The sequence below is a fragment of the Podarcis raffonei genome, chromosome 17 (genome assembly GCF_027172205.1).
Source record: "Podarcis raffonei isolate rPodRaf1 chromosome 17, rPodRaf1.pri, whole genome shotgun sequence".
Lineage (NCBI taxonomy): Eukaryota > Metazoa > Chordata > Lepidosauria > Squamata > Lacertidae > Podarcis > Podarcis raffonei.
The window spans coordinates 21746312-21772007 of record NC_070618.1 but is presented as its reverse complement, the minus strand read 5'-3'; the positions used below and the strand labels follow the sequence as shown (position 1 = coordinate 21772007).

Genomic DNA, 25696 nt, shown 5'->3' with positions numbered 1-25696 from the left:
GCTAAGATGGTACTGTTCTGACCCCTCTGAGTCTAGTATTATATACTTCTGGCTACAATGATACAAGAAGAGTGGTGAAACTGTGATCTTTCAGATGTTGCTAGAAAAAAAATTCCATTTATTTATAAAAATATTTACTGCTAAATCATACAAATATATCATTGCAGTTTACAGCATTAAAAAGATAAAAACCATACAATAAAAGTGTAAATGTCCCTGTCCTTTGGCCATGCTGCCTCTGGCTGATGGGAGACGTAGTCCAACAATATCGGTTGCAGGGGGCACTGGTTCTCCATTCCAGAAATATCCTCCTTAGCTTTATTATACAGTGGTACCTCAGGTTACATACGCTTCAGGTTACACACTCCGCTAACCCAGAAATAGTGCTTCAGGTTAAGAACTTTGCTTCAGGATAAGAACAGAAATCGGGCTTCGGCGGTGCAGCAGCAGCAGGAGGCCCCATTAGCTAAAGTGGTGCTTCAGGTTCAGAACAGTTTCAGGTTAAGAACAGACCTCCAGAACGAATTAAGTACTTAACCTAAGGTACCACTGTATTCCAGAGAACTCTGGGACCAGGGTAGCCTCCAGATGTTGTGGACCACACCTATTTTTATTCCCGTTGTTTAAAATTAACTGGTCGCTCATCACTTTTTGCAACTCAGGAGCACCCCCTTACAACCCAGTGGAGATTTCCTGTTGCAAGGTTTGCTAGGGAGAGGCAGGGCAAGGTCCCTGACTTGAGGGAGCACAAAAGTTGAAAAGCAGTTATCATCTATTGAGCCTCTGGCCCTCCCCATGAGACCTTTTGATGTACTAAAGAGTGAATCTGACTCCAATGTGGTACTATTTGCATAAGCTGCAGAGCAGCCTTGGTCCTTCTGCCCCAAGCAGCTGATTTTTCAGCCCACTCTTCCCCTCCAAAGCAGCTTGTGTTTAAGCCAGCAGTGCTTTGCTCCTCTGTTAAAGAGGCACATTTTCAGAGAGGGGTGGATTAGGCCTTATTTCAGAAGAGAAGAGCTGAAAGAAGAGAAGGGGTGTGTATGGGAGTGTTTTTTAAGCAAACTGAGCTTTGCTTTGGGAGTTGGGGGTGAGAGAGGGAGGCTGGCAAATTTCAAGTTTACTTTGTTGTGGGCATTCCTTCGTTATTTACATAATGAGACTCTGGAAGGCTGCTTTGGAGAGGTTTGAGAGTTCCTCTCTTCCACCAAACCCCCATTATTTAGGAGGGACCGCTCCTAGAACTATATTTCTACATTCCTGATCATTGTACCCACAGGATCACAGAGCCTTCAGTTCTTGTACACAACAGAACTTAGTTTAGATTGCTGTGGCAACTATCATTTTGCTCTTTTTCTTCTTTTGATTGATTTAGTGCAAATAGTCCTTATTTAAAGTAACTTCTACTTAAGATAGCGGGAGCCTTTCAGAATCCCTAGGTCCTACCACCATGTTTTTCTCCTAAAATATGAAATTTACAGTATTCTAATGTGCCACACTTTGATATATTTTTTGATTTCCGTGTTCTGGGTTTGTTTTTGTTTTAAAGAGGAAGCCCCCATATGAAAGGAACACCACACTATAAGGAAGAACAATGTGCCCCATCATTAAATCTAGAGAAGAAGCAAGTGTTGGATTTGCAAGCATCTATAACCAGGTATGGCGAACCATCATTTATGCAACACTTGAGGCCTTGAGAATATGGGACTGTGTGATGCTCTCAAAGAAAAATGGCCTAGGAGAATCTTGCGGTGATATACATAAGATACGTTATGAAATTGCACCAAACCATGCATGCACTCTCTCCCCCTCCTACTTTCAATTTTGGTTAACTACAGTCTGATCCAAGAACTCTTGTCAGCATTAACTGTTTAGAATAATAAGCTCTAATTGAAGCTGGCTTGTTTTAAATTCAACGTAAGTAGTATTAACCACAGTTTTTCAATCAGAATAGCATAACAAACCATCCTAAAACCATACTCTTCATAGCCATGTGGGGTGGGATGGAGAGCACATAAGTCAGAGGCTCACGGCCACTCATTCTTGCTCATGCACATCATACTAAACCATGGTTTTGCATGACAAGTGAGGACAGCTGTGGAATATTTTATTCTGCCATTAGATGAAGTTAGCTGTTGGATTATTACTGTACATTTTCTATGATTTAGCAAGCCCTCTGTTTTCTGGTATTTATGCAAAAAGCCCATTCCCATGCTTTGGAAAAGTTGAGGGTACACTCTGCTCCTCTAGAAAGGAAAATTAGAATGAATTAAGAAATGATATTCAGGTTTTGTATGGCAATTGAAGGAGACTGATAGCATTGTTCAAAGACTTGCTCTTAGATATATTCAATATTAAATCAGTACTGAAAGGATCTTTGTTGTGGGGTCTTTTAAATAATAACTGTGTGCTCGTGAGGGTAAATGTGCAGGGGAGAAGGTTTGCCTCCTTTCCCCAAAGATTCCCCATATTAGAGGAATGCTTGCTTTTATTTTCAGATTTATCTGTGTAAAAAACAAACAATTTATCTGTCACTGTGGGTGAAGTTACTGTATTGGTAGAAATATTCTCAGTAGGAAACTGGAATAATCAATGAAAAAAATGTAATAAGCCTTGAAAAGTACTTCTCTGTTGAGTGAATGGACCTATTTCTTTCAGCCTCAGTGTCTGGGGAATGATGTGTCTTTCTTGTAGCTTACAGTCCATGCTGGAGGATCTCCTTGTTGCTACTATTGATGGTTTCCTGCATCTTATTCACTGGGATGGCATGATGAATGGAAGGAAAGCCATAAACCTCTGCACAGTCCCATTTTCAGTGGATCTGCATTCTTCTAGAGGTATTACTTCTCTGCCTGGGCGTAAATGGGAGGGAAACGATTCACTAAAATGAAATCTACTTTTCTCGGTCCTTACAGCTGACATGAACATTTTCCCTATTCTGTACTGTGGATAGTACCACTTCTTGTGCTGATGAAAGAAAGAAATAGTTTGCGGTATGAAAATGGCCTTTTTGATCATTGATCTTGTTCACTACCAGGTTCATATTTGGGATTTGAAGATGTGCACATCAAAGACATGGAATACTGTGCTACTCTTGATGGGTTTGCTGTTGTCTTTAATGATGGCAGAGTTGGTTTCATTACACCAATGTCAAGTGGATTCACAGCAGAGGTATAATTTTCTAACATTTGATTAGTTACTTGTCTGCATTTTCCAGATTTAGCTAAATGTTTGCTGCCCTGCATTAGACTTTGTATTAATCAGCCACAGCTGAGAAATTATGAAACTTCATGTGGTCAAAATGGTTTAGGAAATGCTGTATGAGGGTGTGTGTCCCCCCCCCCCGAACATGCCATTGATGAAAATAACTGAGAGGAATCTTTGGGCAGAAAAAAATATTTCATGTATGACATTAAAATAAGTTTTTTCGGATGTACAGTTAAGACTATAATCTTACTACACGTAATTTCTAAAATTAATTCTGCATTATCTTCCTAAATTTAATTTATAGTTTTCCTCTCACATTTTGCATTATGTGAACTGATTATTTTCAAATCCTTTGTACATACTGTCCTTTTAAAGTAAAGCAGCATGCCTGTTAGCACCATACGGATTCAGTCCTGTATTGAACTAAACTGCCCTTTTACTGGTTACTTTAACTTGTTATTTGTTATGTTCCTTTTTTGTAAATCTAGCAGAATGGCTATGGGATTCCTATTATCAGTGATGCCTGGCTGCATTTTGAAATGCAAATATGGAAACTAATTCAGCTGCTGACTTTTTATGCTAAATAATTCAGTCTAGATATCTTTTGAAAGAGCTACACCGTCCAGTGGCATCTGGAAGGCCATAGGTTTCCCATGTCCATTAGATGCTGAACCCCCAGTGATTTGAATGCTCTTTGTCACTTACCGTATTTTTCGCTCTATAGGATCCACTTTTCCCCCTCTAAAAATTAAGGGGAAATGTGTGTGCGTCCTATAGAGCGAATCCAGGCTGTGCGGCTAAGCCCAAAGCCAGAACGGAGATGGAGCGCTGCGGAGCGCTCCGTCTCGCTGTTCTAGCTTGGGGATGGCTGTGCAAAGCCTCCGCAGGGCAGCGGGGTGCCTGCACCCCGCTGCCCTGTTGAGGCTCCAAAGGCTGTCCCCGAAGCCTGAAGCCTTTGGAGCGCAGCGGGAACTTGCGCTGCGCTCCAAAGCCTTCATAGATCTTTGAGGCTGGCGGTGGGGGAAAGCAGCGCTTCCCCCCACCGCCAGCCCCACAACCTGGGGGGCAGCGGGAAGGCGGCTTGCTGCCTTCGCGCTGCTCCCCGACCTGGTCTTTGAGGCTGGCAGTAGGGGAAAGCAGCGCTTCCCCCCACCGCTAGCCCCACAAAGTCGGGGGGCAATGGGAAGGCGGCTTGCCGCCTTCGCGCTGCTCCCCGACCTGGTCTTTGAGGCTGGCGGTGGGCTTCGGGTTGCCTTCACTGAAGCCTGGAGAGCGAGAGGGGTCAGTGCGCACCGACCCCTCTTGCTCTCCAGGCTTCCAAGGTAGCCCTCCAGAGCGCAGCAGGAACTCCCGCTGCGCTCCGGAGGCTTTGGGTGAACGCACCTTGTTTTAGAGGGGGAGAACAAGAACCCCCCCCCCCGTTCTCCCGCTCCTATGGACCGGTGCATCCTATAGAGCGAAAAATACAGTAATTTTCAAGTGTACAATATACATAGCTTCAAAATGTAGCACATTGTGAGTGCAATCACATGGCTGACCTGTTAAGCCAATGCATTTGCAACCTTCAGGCATCAGCCCACAACTGCTTTGCTCTTCCCTCCGTGCAGTTGGTGAAACTAGCCTGGAAGCCACAGTTTCCCATTAAGTCTAAGACAGGAAACTAAGGTTAATGGCCTCCAAGCCATGATCTGAAAGTTGTTGTTTAAAGTTGGCTTCCTGGTCGTGGTTTATGTACAGTGGTGCCTCGCAAGACGAAATTAATTCGTTCCGCGAGTTTTTTCGTCTTGCGAGTTTTTTCGTCTTGCGAAGCACGGTGTCGGTAGTCAAAACTCCTACCGGCCTAAAAGTTGTCTGCCCGCCGGGGGCAGGAGGGAGGGAGCGTCAGCGACGGTGGATGCCTATTGCAACTGTTCCTGCTGCAGCCGGCCAGCCAGCCAGAAGCGCGCGAGCGGAGAGGGGCGCATCCAGCCCCAGGCAGCCAGCCGCCCGCCAGGGGCAGGAGGGAGGGAGGGAGCGTCGACGACGGTGGATGCCTATTGCCCCTGTTGCTGCTGCAGCCGGCCAGCCAGCCAGAAGCGCGCGAGCGGAGAGGGGCACATCCAGCCCCAGCCAGCCAGCCACCCGCCAGGGGCAGGAGGGAGGGAGGGAGCGTCAGCGACGGTGGATGCCTATTGCCCCTGTTGCTGCTGCAGCCGGCCAGCCAGCCAAAAGCGCGCGAGCAGAGAGGGGCGCATCCAGCCCGTTGGAGAGGAGCGCGGGGGCGCGTCCCTGGTGGCTCCCAAGCTGACCTTGCCTGGCCCGGCGCCTTCCGCGCTGCCAAAGGGAGACTCACCTGCTGCCTGCGCTGCGCTGGGACTAACTCGAGTGGGGCGGGGAGAACACACACTCGCGCGCACACACACCGAGAGGCAAACTTGCCGCAGCCGTCGACGTCGCGGGGTTGGAAAGCGCGGAGATGCAGGTAGGGGGAGCCCCTCGCTGGGCGAGCTCCGGAGGGCCCGGGCAGGCGCTCTTGTCACCGCCGGGGCGCTGGGGGGGGGGGAGAAGGAAGGAGCCCCGTCCGAAGAGCCCCGGAGCCTGGCCTCCCTAACTGGGAGTTGTGGGGAGGGAAGTGTGCGCACCTTGCTATTTTTCGCCGAAACAAAGCTCCCTCTTCCTCAGAACCCGCCTTCACGCGTTCTTGCCCCTACGGAGACGCACACCGCATTCTATGAGTTGCTCCTCGAAGTCAAGTCGCAACTGTATTAACGGTTTTAAGAAAAAGGAAACAAACTTGCAAGACGTTTCCTTCTTGCAAAGCAAGCCCATAGGGGAAATCGTCTTGCGAAGCAACTCAAAAACGGAAAACCCTTTCGTCTTGCGAGTTTTCCGTCTTGCGAGGCATTCGTCTTGCGGGGCACCACTGTAGAAGATATTAACCATAGTTTCAAGTTCAGACAAAGCAGGATGCTATGGTTAAGTGTACCTTTCTAGCTGGTTTGCTTGCTCACACAAATAAAGGAGCAAAGCAATAGGGATTGGGGCTGCTTATAGGTACAGTTTATTGCAGATATGATTGCACAAACATGCCTGTGGTCAAAACTGAACAGGTTTATGGGATAAAATGCTTTGTAATGTTTCTTGCAGCAGCTCCATGGCGTTTGGGCACAAGATGTTTTGGATGGAACCTGTGTGGCTGTAAATAACAAATACAGGTTGATGGCATTTGGATGCACAAAGTAAGTTGCATGTCTTCGTGTGGAATCTGAAAGGAATGAACTTGGTATCTCCTGTAGCCTATCTACTCTTAAATAAAGCTGTACTTACAGTTTCTGGATCCCTGGTTAAGAGGTGTCCTAGAAAATGTTGTACTCTTCTTTAAAGAAAAGTACAAAATATGTTATATCTTGGGGAAACTATATCTTGAGACACATTCATGAAATGAAGCACTTAGGAAATTGCATGCCATACTGGAGAAATACTGAGCTTTCTGTTGTTTGCTATAGATAATCTTGCCGCCATAACTAAATGCTTAACATTCTTTGCATAGTTCAGAATGTCTAAATATGTAAAAATATCAGATCTGGAAAATATTTCCCTTTTTAGTGCTGTCTATAGCTTCCTGTTTTTACCTGTTCACTTAGTAGAGTACTCTGCTTTGTCCAGATTCCCCCCCCCCCGGACTTTTCAAGTAAATGATTGTTTTGTCAGGAATATGCCTGTGTGATGCACATATATGTGGCTGTTCATGACATATGTCTGGTCTTCTTCCCACCAATATTCATTCTCTCTCCACGTTATCCTCCCTCACCCCTAATGTTGCTTCAGAATTAATTGATGCTGTACATTTCCGGGGCAGACAGACACTTTTATTTCCCCAATTTTGATTATTGGAACATTTAACAGAGGGATATCATAAGCTACTTTCCACTAACTTTGAAAACTAAGGAACAGGTGGTTGCTGGAAATTCTTAGCCCTAATTATTAATAGTACTGTATGGTTTGACATCCTAAAACTTGAGTGTCTTTGGTAGAATGTTGGCTATTCGAAATACATACGTGAAACAGTCCCACTTTAGAAAGCTAAGGTGCTAACTCTTAGCTTGAATATATAAAAGTTATATTCTTTAAGGGATCTCTAAAACCCTAACTGAGCTGGTTGATGTTTTATTTGTGTTCCCAGGATGTGTACAGTCTAGATGTTCCTGTCATAGAAGGTTTTTTTGTGTCACAGTTCAGTTTTGGGGATGGAACTGGATAGTGAACTTAAACAGCAATGTTGCTGTGTGTGTTCAAATTTAGGTTCAAAGCTATATTTCCTTAAAATCGTTAAGGTGTTACACTACCTTACATACTAACCCTAAGTTAATATACACAGAGGAGTACACTCACACACATACATACCAAGGATCTGGGCTACAGATCTTGTAACAGGCAAAAAATAGGAAAAGGGTAAGGCCTGTAAACATGTGTTGCCGTTACTGTATTTCTGCTGTTTTAAGTCATCTTGGAATTGTAAACCATTTCCCAATTGGAATTGGTTTTCTCAGTTCTGCTGGATCTTCTCCTTTATTGGCTTCTCCACCCCGTACTGTATTGCCTTCTTGGCGAGGGAACCGTTTTTATAGTTGCAACAAAAGCTCTTTCCCATTGAATCTGCAATGCTAAGTGGTTTGAGAAAACTTAATTATTCTCTGCCAAGATCCAGGTTTGAATTGTCTCCGTAGAGCTTCTTGCAGCCAATGGCAAGCCGGCCAGCGTTGTGGAAGGCGGTTCCTGCTCTGCACTGCGCCAGTTTAGCACGGTGCATGGGAGCCGACTGAGCGGGTGGCGGGGATCCATGGGCTGGTTAAATGACCCCCATGGGCTGCTTGTGGCCCATGGGCCTTAGGTTGCCAACCCCTGGTTTACCAGGTTGTCAAATACACAGGTTGGACCTAGTGCTTTTGCTTATTAGGGTTACCAACCTATTGAAACCATGTTTTAAAGATACAAGATGCTCAGCAGTTGTGGCACTAGCACTTCCCTTTGTAGCTTGGGAGGTGATTATATAGAGATACTACTGAAGGCGATGGAAATGGCAAAGCAGTGTGAGAAATGCCTAGTGAATGAGTTGGTAAGAGCAGGCAGATGTAAACACTTCCCTGAAGAATAAATAGGATTTTGAAATGCGAAGGTCGACTATTGTTACACGCTGTTTCACTTGATTTATAAATACTGAGAAACCCAAAATAAATATACATATACTTAGTACACAGCCTTAAAATATCTTTCATTGCCTTTAGACCTGATTAGTGGGGCAAAACTGCATAGCAATTCATTCCTTCTAATCTATTCACCAACTCCGTCTGAGAGGCTGTGGAAGTTCTCAAGGCTTTTCTTTTCCATTGAGCTTTTCGGGTTAACAGTTTTATAGAATTGTTTTGTTTAATTCTGGCTCTTGGGGTGTATCAGTTTTAAGGTGCTACTGCTTTCTTTTGTATTTGGTTATTGCAGTTTAGTCACAGAGTTCAACAGAGTTGACTCCGAAGTAATTCTACGCAGGATTGCAACTTCTGTTTACAGTCTAATGCTGCGCACAAACTAACACAATGGATTTATTTAAAAATACTTACTTTCCTGGAAAATGTATTTTCCATGGAAAATACAGATTTCTAAATGCTGAAAAACTGCTCTTTTCCAGTGGTTCAGTGCAAGTTTATACAATTGATCATTCTACGGGGGCCATGCAGCTGTCTCATAAACTGGAGTTAACACCAAAACAATATCCTGGTAAGTCTGATCACGACAAGATGGATACGGAATGTTAAAGGTTTTTTTTTTTGTTAATATAGCCCATTGTTGGCCAGACTTGGCCCTCCAGCTGTTTTGGGACTACAATGCCCATCATCTAACGGGACCAGGGGTCAGGCCAGGGGTCAGGGATGATGGGAAATGTAGTCCCCAAGCAGCTGGAGGACCAAGTTTGGCCATCCCTGATATAGCCCATTCTGATTCAGTGTAGCAAGTCAGTCATTTGGCAAATGATGGCAAGTGGCAATAAGCCCACCTAGCAGTTCGAAAGCACACAAAGTGCAAGTAGATAAATAGGTACTGCTCTGGCGGGAAGGTAAACGGCGTTTCCGTGCGCTGCTCTGGTTTGCCAGAAGCGGCTTAGTCATGCTGGCCACATGACCCAGAAGCTGTCTGCGGATAAACGCCGGCTCCCTCGGCCTATAGAGCGAGATGAGCGCCGCAACCCCAGAGTTGTGTGTGACTGGACCTAACGGTCAGGGGTACCTTTACCTTTAAAGGCAGCACTATATTTCAGTATGGGTTACCGGTAATTTTTAACCCATAGACAACTATGCTTTCTCTATTCCAATCACTTCTGAATTACTCCTTGTTAAAAACCTACTTTAGTTGTCTGTACATTGCTGTTGAAAACCAGTGGAATATTGGTCTTACAATCTTGCCATAGCATTCTATAGAATCTCCCAGTTCTAGATTAGTAGTTCTGCATTCTGTCCTCATTTCCTTCTACTATTTATAAAGCACAGGCACATAGAATTTGTGTTTTGGTGATTAAAATACTCCCGGTGCAGCTATCTAGCACCAGTGTGTTTAGACCAAGTCTGTCATGTAAAGCTGGAAGTCTCATTTTGCTGTCTCATGTGCCTGGGCGACAGCTGTAAATTTCTGGTTGCAAAATTGACTTACTAACCTGAAAGGAATTGTGGCAGGGATCCAAAAAGCTAAGAGCCTGTGCATGTCCTGTAAGAACGGGAATATGAACGGCATGCATCTGCCACTCATCTTCTGAGTCCTCATACTGTTAGGGATTGGGAGGGAGATGGAGCTCTCTATGCATAGCTGAACCTGATTCGACTGGATTGTGCCTTTTGAGTATCAATAATTTACCATAAATAGCGTCCTAAAAAATGATTAAAGAGCAAGTGCATAGCTTTTCATGATCTTACATTGTGGATTTTTCTGCTTTTCAATAGACATTTGGAATAAAACCGGAGCTGTTAAACTAATCAGATGGTCTCCCGATAGTTGTGTTGTTATGGTGACTTGGGAATGTGGAGGCCTCTCCTTATGGAGTGTATTTGGTGCCCAGCTTATCTGTACTCTAGGAGGAGACTTTGCGTAAGTATCTTTTAAGCAATGTTGTAGCTGAGGAAGCTTAGCAAAATGGCCCGATGCATCTCCTGTTTAGCATTTTATTTATTGTGCATTGTTCTGTATTTTGTGCAACACTTCCATGACCATAGTCGTGTTGTTTCTAGTGGCTCAACAAACCATTTAAAATAGATTTTTAATAGACCAGTAAAATGCTCAATACACTATGTTGGGCTGCATTTGTTTTTATCAGAACAATAAGACACTTAAAAATATTATTAATGTTTTGGAATCAGACTTTGTCTCAGGCCACAAAAGCTTATTCTTTCTGAATCACACTACATTTCCCATAGATTCTTTTCCTACATCCCATGTGTCTATCTGCCCACCCCTCCTCTCATTTAATTTGTCCATTTTTAACCTCATCAGCACCTTCTTTTTAACCGATTGGAGCTGCTGAAAATGATCAGTTATTTCCCACCTATAGTTGGAAAGTGTAGGTCTTGTAGGTTTCTGTGCTTTTTTCTGCTTTCTGTTTTTACTGGGATGTACCTAGGGTTGCAGAAGTGCTCCCTGGTCATCTGCATGCCCAATGCAATGTCTAGAAAGTTGAATTTGGCATGTTGTAGTTATATTGTTTAAATATCTGGTGGATCAGAGAAAACGTTTGTCATTTGCTAAGGATCACTAGAATTGGGAGAGGGAAATTTTGATATTCTGAAAATAGAATAGGAGGTATGTACTTTCTCAAAGACAGGGCCTTTCCTTCAGTTTAATATATCTGGGTACAGAAAAAAATCCCTTCTTGTTAACATGCATGCCATATAAACACTTTAAAAAGCCTCGTTTGAATCTGTTTTGTTTTTATTTTAAGTAATCGGTCTGATGGTACCAAGAAAGACCCTCTGAAGATCAGCTCTATGGTAAGCACTGTTTGAGCATCTATCTGTGTCACATGCATGTGGCATGGTCAAATTTCGTTTTAAGCACGTCCCATATAAACCTACCTAGATTTAACCCATTGTATTCGACTAGCACTTTCCCTTTCTGTTTCAGTTTAGTAGATTTCAGGATTATTTTTGCCACCCAGTTTAATCAAGGAATTGCATTCAAGTCCATTGAGGCTTCCCCAAAATTATTCCTGTCTGGGTGAATCTTTCAGCTGTTGTCCCACTTGGCACCACCTTGCATTTCCTCTAGCAAAAGTAGCAGCAAATGTGGTCATATAGTTTCTAGTGCAGGCATAGGCAAACTCCGGCCCTCCAGATTTTTGGGACTACAATTCCCATCATCCCTAGCCAACAGGACCAGTGGTCAGGGATGATGGGAATTGTAGTCCCAAACATCTGGAGGGCCGGAGTTTGCCTATGCCTGTTCTAGTGTGTGATCATGATGGGCAAGGCAAGTGCTATATAATATGATTGGCGGGCTAACTTTTGTGCAGTGGTTTCATCTGCCATTTCTGCTGGCATGACGAAAGCTTGTATGTGTCACCTCTAGGGTATTGGAGGGGTCGGGAGGAGACCAGACAGTAACAAATGGGAAAGCATAAGGAACAGCAGAAGAAAGGGATCGTGGTGGAGAAGGAGGAGGAGGAAGGCAACAAACCCATATTTTTGGACAGCCTTAAAATAGACCCCTGGATTATTGCATGGAAATTGCTACAAAATGTTTTCCCCTCCAGCTTTTTCCCCCCAGCAGTTTTAAATAATTGATCGTTTTTATTTATTTATTTCAGAGTTGGGGAGCAGAAGGCTATCATCTCTGGGTGATTGATGCAAATAGCTCTGGGATGGAGAGAGAGGGCAAAAATGAATCCCAGCATTTTGGTATCTTACAGTTTCAGTTCATCAAGAGTGCACTCACAGTTAACCCTTGCATAGTAAGTATGCATAAATCCTCTTGTTAATGTATTATACTTCTAAGTAACTTTTCGTGCATTTTTGGCCAAGTTTATTCTTGTTGTGATTACAGAACAAAAATTTCCCGTTTCCCCTAGTAACACTACTATGCAAGAGTCACTCTCCAACTGAAGCCTTTCTAAAATGAAAGTGATTCCATTTTAAAACAATTTTCTTTAGTAACTTAATCCATTTTAATTGGAATTTTATTGATTTCTCTTACTGTTCATTGTTTGCTAACTTGAAGCATTTATTCCTATGTTCCTAGAGCAACCAGGAGCAGGTCCTCCTTCAGGGAGAAGATCGCTTGTACTTGAACTGTGGCGATGCAATACAAGCTCAGAATCCTAGAAATTCTGCAACACACTCTGAACATAAAGCTGTCAGAGAAAGAGGCCATTTTTCAGATGGGAGCTTAGATTCTCAGGGTTTAAGCACTTTATTAGGGCATAGACATTGGCATGTTGTACAGGTAAGGTGCCTTGTTGGCATTGTTACTGTTTTCTTCGTCTCGTCATTTATTTATTTATTATATGCTTGTTGCAATGCAGTAGGAGAGGATCAGGTGAAAACTAATGACTTTCCAAGATGAAAACATGAGCCGCTTAGCTGTCTTGGAATTTGAGCCTAAGTCTTGTATATCAAATTCCAATGTCCTGTCCAGTGTTATCTATTGTTCTTTAAGAACAAAGAATCCTGATAATGATAAGTCTTACTTGCACAGTACCTTCCTAATTAAAAATGATTTTATGGCATTGGAAGAAAAATAAACTGCTAATCTTGTACATATGAATTGTCTTTCCTTGCTTTTGAATGGTACCTCCATGTGGCCATTGTTTCCAAAACAAATTGCAATTAAGTTTTGCATTTGAGCCATGTAGGATTTTACAAGGTGAAAACTGAAAATAACGGAAAGAAAAGCATGCTAAATGGTAGCAATTTTTTATTATGATTGTTAATTCTTTTTCCTCCTTCTCTTTTTAAGATACACAATACTTACTTAGAGATCAATTGGCCTATAAGGGTGAGTTGTTTAAAAATACTTATTTTGCAACTTTGGATTATATATAAATGCAAAGATTAAATTTTAAAGGAATGATATAGCATGAGGAAATTTACATTAGCTGTCATTACAGAGGTGGGGGTAGAGAAAGCAAGTAGTGAACCAGTGTCTCATTGTTCCTATTAAGGCTCTAATGAAGTTTTATTTCTTTCCTTCCTTCCTGTGAACAGTTTTCAGCTATTGATAAGATGGGGCAGAATGTAGCTGTAGTTGGCAAGTTTGGTTTTGCACATTACTCTTTGCTTTCCAAAAAATGGAAACTGTTTGGAAACATTACCCAGGTGAGTAGTGGTTGTGTGTGTGTGTGTGTGTGTGTGTGTGTGTGTGTGTGTGTGTGAAGGAATGAAGAAATGCAACTGTTAGAAAAATGCTTTTCTAAATTCAAATAATTTTGAATAATTAGATTTTGTGAAATGTGAGGCATTCTGCATAATTTTGAACAGGGTTGTTGTGGGGAGTAAAGCGAGGAGGGAAAGAATCTTGAGCTCCTACAGAAGAAGGTGGGCTATAAATGCAATAAATAAAATAAAATTTATATTTCAAGGGAAAGGGGGTATGCCTACCAAGAAACAGAGCTTTCCTATAGTGATTCCTAAAGGATCCAAACAGCAGAGCTGTTTGCAGAAGCATAGAACAGTTACCTGTTGCAATAGTGGTGGTGTTTTTATCTAGCAAAAAGGGGAGCTGTCAGCGTTCTTGCTGACAGAATAGATTGCGCAGTTTTAGACTTCTTGCTGATAATATGTGATGCAAAAAGAAGATATGGGCAGTTGATAGGGCCAAGATGCCTCGCAACTTGCTCTTGCTGTAACCTTAAATCATCAGACAGTTCTGATGGAGTTCAGTTCGGAAGAGAGGTGCAGAGATGACTAAGGAAGGCACAGGGTGATCACCTCTCCACTGGGGGCCAAAGCAAATGGGCACATGTTTACGAAAACCAGTCTTGTCTCTTTTGTCTATGAAGCAGGGATATAGAGGTTTAACTTTGTATACTAAGTGGAGTGCATAAGAAAAGCAGAAGTTAAACTCTTCCCACCCACCCCTTTGCTTGCAATATTCTTCTCCTTTAAGCTGCTCCTCCTCAGCTCAGTTTTGATACCAGAAATGAGCTGGCGGGAATAAAACTGCTCAGAGCAGCAGGATGCAATCACATAAGGAGAGGGAGGTTTTTGTTCCCTGTTTTTCTGTGTTCTGTTAATTCCCCACCACGACTTTCAAGCCAGATGAACACACCTGGTTTGACTCTTAGCCAGGCAGCAGCATCACACATTCCACATACTGTGGATGGAGTGGAATGCTGCCTGGCCATTGGCAGAGTTCATACTCTATATGCTAAAAGCCTCAGGTCCAACCTGCGTTATCTGCAGTCAGAAGGATCTTATAGCAGTTGATGCAAAAGAGACCCTGGAGAGCTGCCTATCAGAGTAAACAATACTAGGCCAATTGGGCAAAAAGTCTGATTAAGCACAAGACATTTATTTCTGTTGCTACTTCTCTTTTTTTATGTTAGCCATGTCCACACTGAACAACAACAGTATGTAGGATGCTGAAACATTAAAGTGCTTAGCTGAGCCTTTGTGAACCTGGTTTTTATTGCTTCATAGTTTACAAATTATGTTCCTCTGGCAAACACAAGTTTACAAATGCATTTAGCGTTTATGGATAAAACTGTGGGAATGAAAGTTGTTGTTTTTACGAAATGTTGTTTAATGCTTGCTTTTTTTTTAACTTTAAGGAACAAAACATGACTGTGACTGGTGGCTTAGCCTGGTGGAATGATTTTGTTGTTATTGCATGTTATAACTTAAGTGACCGCCAAGAAGAGGTAAGGCATGGTGTTTTTTAATTGACAATTTGCTAGTTGTTGTGCTTAATGCTACTGTCAGTCAGAGAAGGATGGTTTTATTACATCTACCAGTAGAATTCACTTAAGCTCTGAAAACTTAATTACTGAAAATCGTATTATTTTGTACTTTTCTAAGGAAACTTTTCCTTTTAACTTCATAGTTCTTAAGTTTGTACTCTGAGTTACCTGCGTCATGTGCTCCTTACCTGGCCTGCCCCACCACTAATAGTAGAAGAATGGAGGTGGGGATAAGTAATGGGTGCTTAGGGGGACATTTGCAGTCACCCCCCCCCTGAAATGCCAATTCATAATAACGAGGCCATGGATTCTGTTGATGAACCTGTAGATCAAGAGCAGACTGCTTAACAAATTTCTCTTGCGGGTGGGTCTTGAGTATTCGTAAATCCATTTTCTGCTTAGACTCATTATCATACAATTCATAACAGTGGGGTGCTTTTTTTTCTATATTTCAGCTTAGGGTGTATTTGCGAACAGCCAATCTGGACAACGCGTTTGCCCATATCACCAAAGTGCAGGCAGAAACATTATTACTCAGTGTCTTTCGGGACATTGTAATTTTGTTTAGAGCAGACTGTTCTATTTGCCTTTATAGTATTAAAAGAAAACCTAATGGGTAAGTATATTATGAAAACAATTATTTATAACCTTTTCCCCCCTTTTTGCTTTTAGTTTGTGTTTGTGTGTAAGAGAAGGAAAGGGGTGGGCGGGTTAAAATTTAGTAACCCTTCCTGGAACATCTTGAAAAGCAGCAGCTTTTTACAAGCTCAGTTGTATACTGTAGTTAGCACTGAGACAAAGAATATTTGTGTCCGTTTCTGTCACCATGCCCCATTCACCCGTTCAACTCCCTCGAGGACCAGATCCCAGGGAAGCAGACTTTAAATGTGATGTCTCATTTCCCCTTAGCAGTAGCACCAAGAAAATTCACATGCCAAGCTAAAATTTTGGATAGTTGCTAAGTTTATAGCCTATTGTGGAGTTGTGGTTAGAGTGATGATTAAGCCACGAGGCTCATTGGGGTGACCTTGAGCCAGTCTCTCTCTCTCTCAGCCTAACCTGCCACACAGGTTTGTTGTGAGAATAAAAGGAAAAGCCACATGTGCAGCCTTAAACTCTTTGAAAGAAAGGTGGGGCGTAAATGTAGTAAATAAGACTCTCCTCAATTTTATTTGCTGCTTGAATATAAGACTCAGGGTGGAATTCAAGGCCTATTCACACAATGGGGTTTCTCCCCTACTCCTTTCCCAAAATCTGTCCTGGGTTTTCCCTGAAACCTCCAGAGCAGATTTAGGGGGTGTTAGCAGGGGAGAAGTCCAGTAGATCTCATTCCATGCACACAACTGCTTAGTTGAATCCTGCCCATAGGGAACAGCTACCTAAAATATTTATACCATTGTTAATTATAGGAGCCTTTTTCATTATCTGTAGATTAACAAATGGATGAATTAAGATTTTGGAGGATCTCTACAACAGTGATAGGGAACCTCAGGCCTGGAGGCCAAATGTGGCTTTCAGGACTCTTTCCCCCAAATCACACACACCTATCCCCAGGCTGCACCCCTCATTGACCCCGCTCCATTTCCTACGGAAGTGCCTTTGCCTAGTTGGAACATGCCCTTGAACTGTAATAATCTCTCTTACCTGGATGGAGGGGAAGCGAACGCATAAACCTCAGACTTTTGCACAGGTGGGATGTCTCTGACTGTGCAAAGGTAGTCTCTGGCCTCACCTGCTGCTGCTCCAAGGTCCACCCACCGCAGGCAACGTGGCTCTTGGAAGGTTGCCCCTGGTGGAAGGTGGCTCTCGTTTCCCTACCCTGATCTTTAAGTTCAGCAGATGGCAGAAATTATTATTCTGTACGGCTAGGAGCGTTGTCACCATTTTTGCCTTTGCCTTTCAGTCCCAATCCTACTACCAGTATTCAGGTTCTTCAGGAGGTTTCTATGTCACGATATATCCCTCACCCTTTCCTTGTTGTGTCTGTTACTTTAACATCCGTGAGAACAGAGACCGGCATCAGCTTGAAAATGCCACAGCAGGTATGTATAGGTACAGTTTTTGAGGACTGCAGGGGAAATATACAGTAACTCTGCTGTGTAAACTGCGACAGGTTGAGGGCTGCTTCATCAGTGAGACAACTCTTGGTACAATGTTTAAGACATTGTTTGAAACTAAACAAACTGTCCAGAGAGATGCTTGAATTTTATTTACTACAGCAGCATGTGATTTCATGACCTTTAAGCAAAGTTTCAGCACCTGTGATTCTATGATTCTAAAGCCTACTGCTCACTAAATCTGCCAAGGGATATTTAAGTGCTGTAGGTAGGGAAATGCATTGATCTGGGTGGGGAAGTGCAACCATTTCTGGGTAGAATCAGACTCAGCCCTCCCTGAAGGCTGTGTTAGCAGTTTGGGAGTTCTTCTGGACTCAGCTCTGCTTGTGGAAGCATGAGTGGTGATGGCAGCCAGGAGTGTGTTACCAGCTCAGGTTGGTACACTAGTTGTGACCCTGCATAAGCAAAAGGCAGGTACTAGTGACATCCATGAGACATAAGCAGAGCTGCTTTTGGAGAAAACTTGGAATCTTGCTTGTTAGGGCTGGATGATCAGAGCTTATTACACTGTTTCTGTACCAGTTTAACTGGGCCCAATTTGAACGGCTGCTTTTAGTCTTTAAAACACTGAACTGTTTGGGAGGCACGGTGTGTGTTCATTGCCTCCCAAATGCCAAGCGCTGGGCTAGCAAAGCTGCTTCTATGGGAATTTGGCTGTGTAGTCCCCACAGAATCAAAGGCAAGTTAGGAAGTGGCCAGTAGGCACCTGAAAAGTGGGAGGGGACTGTTTCTTCTGATTTGGGGAGCTAACATTTGGCCCCTTCAATAAGACTGGAATATGCAGAGCATAGGGATGCGGGTGGTGCTGTGGGTTAAACCACAGAGCCTAGGACTTGCCGATCAGAAGGTCGGCGGTTCGAATCCCCGCAACGGGGTGAGCTCCCGTTGCTTGGGCGCTGCTCCTGCCAGTCTAGCAATTCAAAAGCACGTCAAAGTGCAAGTAGATAAATAGGTACCGCTCCAGCGGGAAGGTAAACGGCGTTTCCGTGCGCTGCTCTGGTTTGCCAGAAGCGGCTTAGTCATGCTGGCCACATGACCCGGAAGCTGTACGCCAGCTCCCTCGGCCAATAAAGCGAGATGAGCGCCGCAACCCCAGAGTCGGTCACGACTGGACCTAATGGTCAGGGGTTCCTTTACCTTTATGCAGAGCATAGCAATGGCAGAGCCCCTTGCACTGCACTTCTCCAGCTGGCTTTGGGGCACTTGAGGGGCACTGTGCAAGGGACTTTGACAGGTGGGCAGAACAACCCACTCGTCTATCACTTGTTGGTGTAATGTCAGAGTTGGCCCATGGGGTGGAAACAAATAAGGACCTGGCCCACTGGGCCAAAAAGGTCCCCCCCCCTAAACCACTGGGAGAGATTGTCAGAGGGACTAGCAGGGATGGGTGTCACCCAGGAGCTGAAGACACCCAGCTCTGTTTTCACTTTTCATCTAATCCAGGTGAGCCAGTGATGTCCTTCATGTCTGTGATCAGTGATGGACTGGATGAGGATGAATAAACAAGGCTACATTACGATGCTTTTATTATCATTGTGGCGTTAACCCATTCACATTTCAGGATAAAAGGGATAGATTCTGTAGAGGTGAAGGAAGTAATTGAGCTTTATCTTTTTTAAGGCCTGTGAAGCAGAGAGCATCATGTTAAACTTAGCAGGACAGTTAATTATGGTGCAGAGGGATCGATCTGGTCCACAGATAAGAGAGAAGGAGAGTAATCCCAACCAAAGGAAACTTGTGAGTTAACCTATGAGAAGATCTTTTTCTAAAACAGTATAAAGAATATGCATTGTGAATGTGTAGCAGGGGTTTATAACACAGCATGAACCGTGTAGTTAAACCATCTAAGACTCTCTCTGAATGGATAGCTCCAACTTTTGTATGTACTTGATTTCGAAACTATCTTAAAAAATTGCTTTGTGCACAGATTCTCACTGTAAACTGTTTCATTTTTTGTTTTTAAATAGCACATGTCTGCCTACCACAGCTACTTAGGAAGACTGACTCTGATTAATGTATATACAGTCACACATTCCTTTGTCGCAAAACATAAATAATTGTGTGAAACACTCTGGTCTCTTTGCCAGTGGAGGAGAAAGGGGGACTAAAATGAGCCTCTGGAATTCCTAGCAAATTGGACATTAGTTTTGTAGTACTTTACCAAACTGTGTTTTCACCTCTATATACTTATAGCCATGTTATGTTACTATTGAAGATTAACAAGGTGAATAATAGAGAATGCTACGTTTCTTGCTTGCTTTTTAAAAATAAAATAATACTATTAAGGGGTAACAAGAGAAATGTGAAAACTGTTTAGTTATCTAGTAATCTAATACTTGCACATATCCACTACGAGATAGAAAATGAGGATGGGAAAGGAATGGCTCACACCAGACTTTTAGAATAAACTTGTATGAAAAGGTAAAAAGAAAGTAGTTTTTAAAGGAATTGTGCTTTTGTTTTTAGCTGCCATTTTGTGCTCCAGTTGTTCTTGCCCAGTCTGTTGAAAATGTTTGGACTACATGCCGTTCTAACAAACAGAAACGACACTTACTGGAGGCTCTGTGGCTCAGCTGCGGTGGCTCAGGTATGAAAGTCTGGCTTCCTTTGTTTCCCAGGGACCACCGCAAACCGCATTCCTTTCTTTCAAGACGGATCATGTTGCCTTTCCATATTAACATATACCCCTTGGCCGTCCTGTTTGAAGATGCCTTGGTTCTTGGTGCTGTGAATGACACTGTGCTCTATGACTGTTTATACACTCACAGCAGCGCCGCAGAACATGTAGAGGTTCTCTTCCCTTTCTGTATTGTCGAGAGAACATCTCAGATCTACCTCCATCACATTTTACGCCAGCTTTTGGTGAGGAACCTGGGCGAACAAGCCTTGCTTTTGGCTCACTCCTGCGCCACGTTACCGTACTTTCCTCACGTGCTCGAACTGATGCTGCACGAAGTGCTGGAAGAAGAAGCTACCTCGCGGGATCCCATTCCCGACCCTCTGCTTCCCACTGTGGCTAAATTCATCACAGAGTTCCCCCTCTTCCTGCAGACAGTTGTTCATTGTGCTAGGAAGACAGAATATGCCCTGTGGAATTATCTCTTTGCTGCTGTCGGGAACCCGAAAGACTTGTTTGAAGAGTGTTTGATGGCCCAGGACTTAGACACAGCTGCTTCTTACCTTATTATTCTACAGGTAACTGCATTCATTCATTTTATCCCAAAGGGAGATGCTGCGAGCATGCTGCACGAAAGCGATGGGCCATTTTACTTGTTGTATGCGTTATATCCATCTAAGTTCTATTCAGAGTATAGACCCATTGCAGTGAATGGAAGCACCATATTTTTCGCTCCATAAGACGCACCTAGTTTTTAGAGGGGGAATTCTCCCTCCTTAGGGAAAAGCCCCCCAAGAGCCACACACATGCTAGGCGCGGCTCTTTAAAGAGAGCGCAGCTCTTGCGGGCTTTTCTACTAGGTGGGAGGACAGCCCCTCAATGTCAGGCTGTCTTTCTCCCACCTCGTAGAAAAGCCCGCAAGAGCCACGCGGAGCCTGTGTGCGGCTCTTGGGGGCTTTTCCCACCTGCCTCCCACCTGCATTTGCTCCATAAGACGCACACACATTCCCCTTACTTTTTAGGAGGGAAAAAGTGTGTCTTATGGAGCGAAAAATACAGTAAGTCACGCCCATTTCAGAGGGTCTTCTCACGAGTATGACTAGAGTTGAATTCAACAGAAACAACTGAAACAAAGCTTTCTGAGGTGGGAAGGGGAGGACTGTGACACGAGTGGTATTTTTTTTAGGGGAACAAACATGATTAATGGCTCTCATACATTCTTTAACTATGGAAGTTCCCATATGGGGGCATTGATCCTTATAGTACTTGCCTCCAGGCCACCCTACTGACTCTTCTGTGATAGGGCTGGGAGTGTTTAAACGGTGTTGTGGTGATTTAGATTACCTGATAATAATTTTTATTAGTTTTCAATTACAATCCAATAATAGCCTCATTATAATAAAAGCAATTTATAATTACATTACTAATACCAATCATTCAAATACCGAATTATATAATTTAGGTGGCCCCCTCGCTTGCTAGAATTTATGGTTTGATGATTTCTTTATTTCTGCATTCCAAAATCTTATTAATTTCAATTACAGTTGGATTGCAATAATAATCCCTTATGCAACAACTGCAGTATTAGTAACTTCTATTTGTGTTGACACATTAAATGATTTCTAAAACTGCAAGTGAGGCACTCAAGCTATGTCCTTGTTCTTCCTGTGTATGGCAATTATTCTGTCCATGGTGTTTCTTCCTGTCCTTGTAAAATTAGATTTCCACAATGGAGGACATATGGTCCAAAGTGCATTTCCATCCACAATCCTCATTTTTTTAAAAAAAGATTTCTTCCACAGGAGCTATTTCTTGAACCTTGTAAGAGAAATAATATACGAACTCTCACATCAGTGGCTCCCATCTAAAAGTGTTTTGTGTTGCCTCTAGAACATGGAAGTTCCAGCAGTTAGTAGGCAGCATGCAACTTTGCTATTCAATACTGCCTTGGAGCAGGGAAAGTGGGATCTCTGTCGTCACATGATCAGATTTCTGAAAGCCATTGGCTCTGGGGAGTCAGAGACACCTCCTCCTACACCAACAACTCAGGTTTGTTAGATGAACACGATAGATCTGTCATATATGTTACTGGGTAATTATCAAAGAGTAATGTAATATATACTTAATAGCAGAAAGAATGTGCTCCCTGTGACACTGAAGGGTATCATCTGTTCAATCTACAGCTGTACAGGGACGCAGGTGGCGCTGTGGTCTAAACCACTGAGCCTCTTGGGCTTGCTGATCATAAGGTTGGCAGTTCGAATCCCCGCAATGGGGTGAGCTCCCGTTGCTCTGTCCCAACTCCTGGCAACCTAGCAGTTCGAAAGCACGCCAGTGCAAGTAGATAAATAGGTACCACTGTGGCGGGAAGGTAAACGGCGTTTCCGTGCGCTCTGGCTTCTGTCACGGTGTCCCGCTGCGCCAGTAGCGGTTTAGTCATACTGGCCACATGAATTGGAAAGCTGTATGCGGACAAACGCCAGCTTCCTCGGCCTGAAAGCGAGATGAGCACTGCAACCCCATAGTCGCCTTTGACTGGACTTAACCATCCAAGGGTCCTTTACCTCCTTTTACCTTTACAGCTGTATAAGAGAACAAACCATATTATTTTAATATTGGCAAGTTACATTAAAATGAAATAAGGAAGTAATAACTTTATATGGCTTACATAGTTGTTGATCAAGAGATAATCAATAAATATTGTAAATTCTGATTTTTTAAAAAAAGATGTGTCTTCTCTTAGCTCTCAGGCCATGCCTCCCGCCCCACCCTGCTGTTGTATAACATTTTTCTTTATGCTTTCTTCCATGTAGGAACCTAGTTCAAGTGGTGGCTTTGAATTCTTCAGAAATCGCAGCATTAGTTTGTCCCAATCCGGAGAAAGCCTTCCTCCTGGCAAGTTTAACTTGCAGAAAACCTTGAGCATGCCCTCTGGTCCATCCGGCAAAAGGTAATGTGATACCAGAGGCTATAATCCTCATGATGGTAGAACGGAATGTACAAGGTCTCTTCCTAGTCTCTTGAGAAACTAAGAAGACCATGCTGGATCAAGCTCATGGGCCTCCTAGTATTCTATTCTCACAGTGAGAATCCTTGGAAGACACAGCATAGATCAGCAAAGAAGTACTGTGGAAACTAATCTCAAATTAACTGGGTTTTAGTCATGTGTCCTGATATTCTCTCCATAGGTGGAGTAAAGACAGCGACTGTGCCGAGAATATGTACATTGATATGATGTTATGGCGACACGCCCGGCGCCTCCTGGAAGAAATCAGGCTGAAGGACCTTGGTTGCTTTGCTGCCCAGCTGGGCTTTGAGCTGATAGGCTGGTTGTGTAAGGAACGCACCAGAGCTGCCCGTGTAGAGGATTTTGTAACAGCTTTGAAGAAACTGCACAACGACTTCCTCTGGCCGTTTCCAATTATTCCAGTTTGTTCCATAAATTCTCCTCTGAAGAATGGGAAGTACAGGACAGGTACTGTGTCCTCAATGTGTTGTTTTTTTGTTTTCAACAACTAGGAAGTAAAAGCAGCTTCTAGGCCTGACCGAAATCTGGAAGGAACAGAAGTACAATTGCCTAGAGTTTCCTTATTCCTCTGTATTCCCAAGTTGGTTGTATTTGTGTTAAATCAAAAGTTGATCTCACTGTGCAGAGTGAGTTTCAGAGATCGGTTTGCATACAAGTTACATTGCGCTTAAATAATTACAATAAGCAGTTTTAATTGTTTTGGTGTATACACACACACACACACACACGTAACTTGGCTTAGATTCAAAGTCCTATAGTATCAATTAAGAATGAAATCTTGGCACGTGTTCATTGACTGTTGGGAGCCATCGTTTATTAATGTGCTTCCTTTTCCAGTAATAGGTGAACAACTCTTAAAATCCCAGTCTGCTGACAGCTTTTTGAACATGGAAGTGGACAGTGGCATTCCAAACATGCCACGAAGTCACAGCTGGCTCGGTGCCATCAGTTCCTCCCAAAGAGAAATGGATGCAGCATCTTCCCATGGTCCTCACATGCAGGAGGCATTTCTCTCCCCTTTGTTAAATAAAGGTATGTGAGTCCTTCATCCGCGCAGTTGGCTTCCTTTGCGAATGCATTTACTGTATTTTTTGCTCTCTAAGATGCACCAGACTACAAGACACACCTAGTTTTTGGAGGAGGAAAACGAGAAAAAAAATATTCTGAATCTCAGAAGCCAAGACAGCAAGAGGGATCGCTGCGCAGTGAAAGCAGCAATCCCTCTTGCTGTTCTGGCTTCTGGGATAGTTGTGCAGCCTGCATTCGCTCCATAAGATGCACACACATTTCCCCTTACTTTTTAGGAGGGAAAAAGTGAGTCTTATAGAGCAAAAAATACGGTAAGTTCCACGTTTTCTTGAGGGAAAGGGGAGCAGGGAATACTTTGCGCATCTCGTGGCTCCCTCCTGCTTTCTAGTCTTCCTCTGGAATTCTTAAAGAACAGAAGGAAATGGATTAAGCAAAAACAGTGCTGGTAATAATGGATGGATCTAGGCTTAGAAATGCTTAGAGCATGACTGCCATAGTGTGCCATGGAGAATTCCAGGGCATATTGTAGAATGTTCACTCATTTCACTTGGGGTATTAAACAGGCCTCACTAACAGTCTGTGTGAACTCTTGAGCACACTTTTAAAACCTATTCAGTATTACGGGTGGAAATCAGCTGTGGTTGGCAAGCTTTATTTCAGAGAAGTTGTCTTAATTACCGATCTTATTGAAGGGAAAGCCAAGGCTTCCCTTTAACAGTTTGGAAACCACAGACTCAAGGTTGTCATTCTGTTGGGTTCTCTATACAGGCATGATCAGTACTGTACTGATTTTCTAAGTTCCGCATTAAAATGAAAGTGTTTCAACAGGTGATGAATGTAGCATTGGTTCAGCAACAGACCTGACGGAAACAAGCTCTATCGTGGACGGAGACTGGACGATGGTGGATGAGAACTTCTCAACACTGAGTTTAACACAATCTGAGCTGGAACATATCTCCCTGGAGCTGGCCAGTAAAGGGCCACATAAATCACAGGTTCAGCTGCGGTAAGTTAGGCTGGAATTTGTAGTAAAGGGGTGAGGAGTATTTGCTATGTCTCCTTGAAGCCAATCTTAGCAGGTTGGGGTTAAAGGGGACAGCAGTCTTGCAGTGGTGTTAAAAAGTTTGTTTTGCCTTACCCTATTTGCTTCAATTTTTTTCTCTTCTGTAGGTATTTGCTTCATATTTTTATGGAAGCAGGATGTCTGGACTGGTGCGTTATTATAGGCCTTATTCTCCGGGAATCTTCAATAATCAGTCAAGTTTTTAGCCTAATGCAATCTTCAGAGGTTGAAGGAGAGATGTTGCAGAACATAAAGATGGGATTGCAGGCAGTAGATAGATGGGCCTCTACAGACTGGTAAGTTTCATGAGCCTTATCCCCTCCCATTGTCTGCCAAATAAATCTGCATGCAGTTCAGCATAGCATTGAAGTACACTGGTGATTAAAGGATGAATTTTTAATGTTGGACCTGTCTCAACCAGGAACTGTTCAATGACCTCAATAATAGGCATGATATAAACAGTGTGATATAAAAAACTAAACAGTAGTGTGACAACAGGTTGTATCTATCCATAGAACAAGCAGGGTATGTATATCTCAAATCACAGTGACTTGGGATATGGTGGGAGCACCTTCAGGGTAATAAGGGAAACTTGGGACACCATAGGAGTAAATACAGGCTTTTACTGTTAAAAGTGTTTCCACAGCCATTAATTTATGAGCAAAAGGTTTTGAGTATGTTTAGTGCGAGGTACATCGTGTTCTGAACTTTAATGACCAGGAGAAGG

The 25696-nt window shown here is 43.2% G+C and overlaps 3 protein-coding genes and 1 long non-coding RNA gene across 6 annotated transcripts in view; 2 read left to right on the top strand and 2 right to left on the bottom strand.

The window, feature by feature from the left end:
• Nucleotides 1-25696, bottom strand: part of PLGRKT (plasminogen receptor with a C-terminal lysine) — a 231538-nt gene that overhangs the window by 79760 nt on the left and 126082 nt on the right. The window lies entirely within an intron of this gene.
• The window catches only part of RIC1 (RIC1 homolog, RAB6A GEF complex partner 1), a 45592-nt gene that overhangs the window by 17859 nt on the left and 2037 nt on the right, over nt 1-25696 (top strand). The window contains exons 4-25 of one of the 3 annotated variants that reach the window (XM_053371910.1): nt 1547-1654; nt 2656-2834; nt 3035-3168; nt 6334-6422; nt 8867-8955; nt 10170-10314; nt 11162-11210; nt 12026-12169; nt 12457-12660; nt 13174-13212; nt 13422-13532; nt 14987-15076; nt 15571-15731; nt 17019-17157; nt 18853-18969; nt 19699-20427; nt 21740-21898; nt 22663-22799; nt 23038-23324; nt 23715-23909; nt 24735-24912; nt 25077-25265. In XM_053371910.1, coding sequence (XP_053227885.1) covers nt 1547-1654; nt 2656-2834; nt 3035-3168; nt 6334-6422; nt 8867-8955; nt 10170-10314; nt 11162-11210; nt 12026-12169; nt 12457-12660; nt 13174-13212; nt 13422-13532; nt 14987-15076; nt 15571-15731; nt 17019-17157; nt 18853-18969; nt 19699-20427; nt 21740-21898; nt 22663-22799; nt 23038-23324; nt 23715-23909; nt 24735-24912; nt 25077-25265 — 3672 coding nt within the window. Of the gene's footprint in view, nt 1-1546; nt 1655-2655; nt 2835-3034; nt 3169-6330; nt 6423-8866; nt 8956-10169; nt 10315-11161; nt 11211-12025; nt 12170-12456; nt 12661-13173; nt 13213-13421; nt 13533-14986; nt 15077-15570; nt 15732-17018; nt 17158-18852; nt 18970-19698; nt 20428-21739; nt 21899-22662; nt 22800-23037; nt 23325-23714; nt 23910-24734; nt 24913-25076; nt 25266-25696 lie in introns of all 3 variants that reach the window. The other 2 variants (XM_053371909.1, XM_053371911.1) reach the window with 2 other exon arrangements.
• The window catches only part of ERMP1 (endoplasmic reticulum metallopeptidase 1), a 63933-nt gene continuing 44228 nt past the window's right edge, over nt 5992-25696 (bottom strand). The window contains exon 16 of the mRNA XM_053371918.1: nt 5992-6106. The gene's annotated coding sequence lies outside the window, so the exon portion shown is untranslated. The remainder of the gene's footprint in view (nt 6107-25696) is intronic.
• Nucleotides 17164-18581, top strand: LOC128405381 (uncharacterized). The gene is made up of 2 exons (XR_008328270.1): nt 17164-18034; nt 18398-18581. It is a non-coding gene; the product is annotated as an uncharacterized LOC128405381 (long non-coding RNA).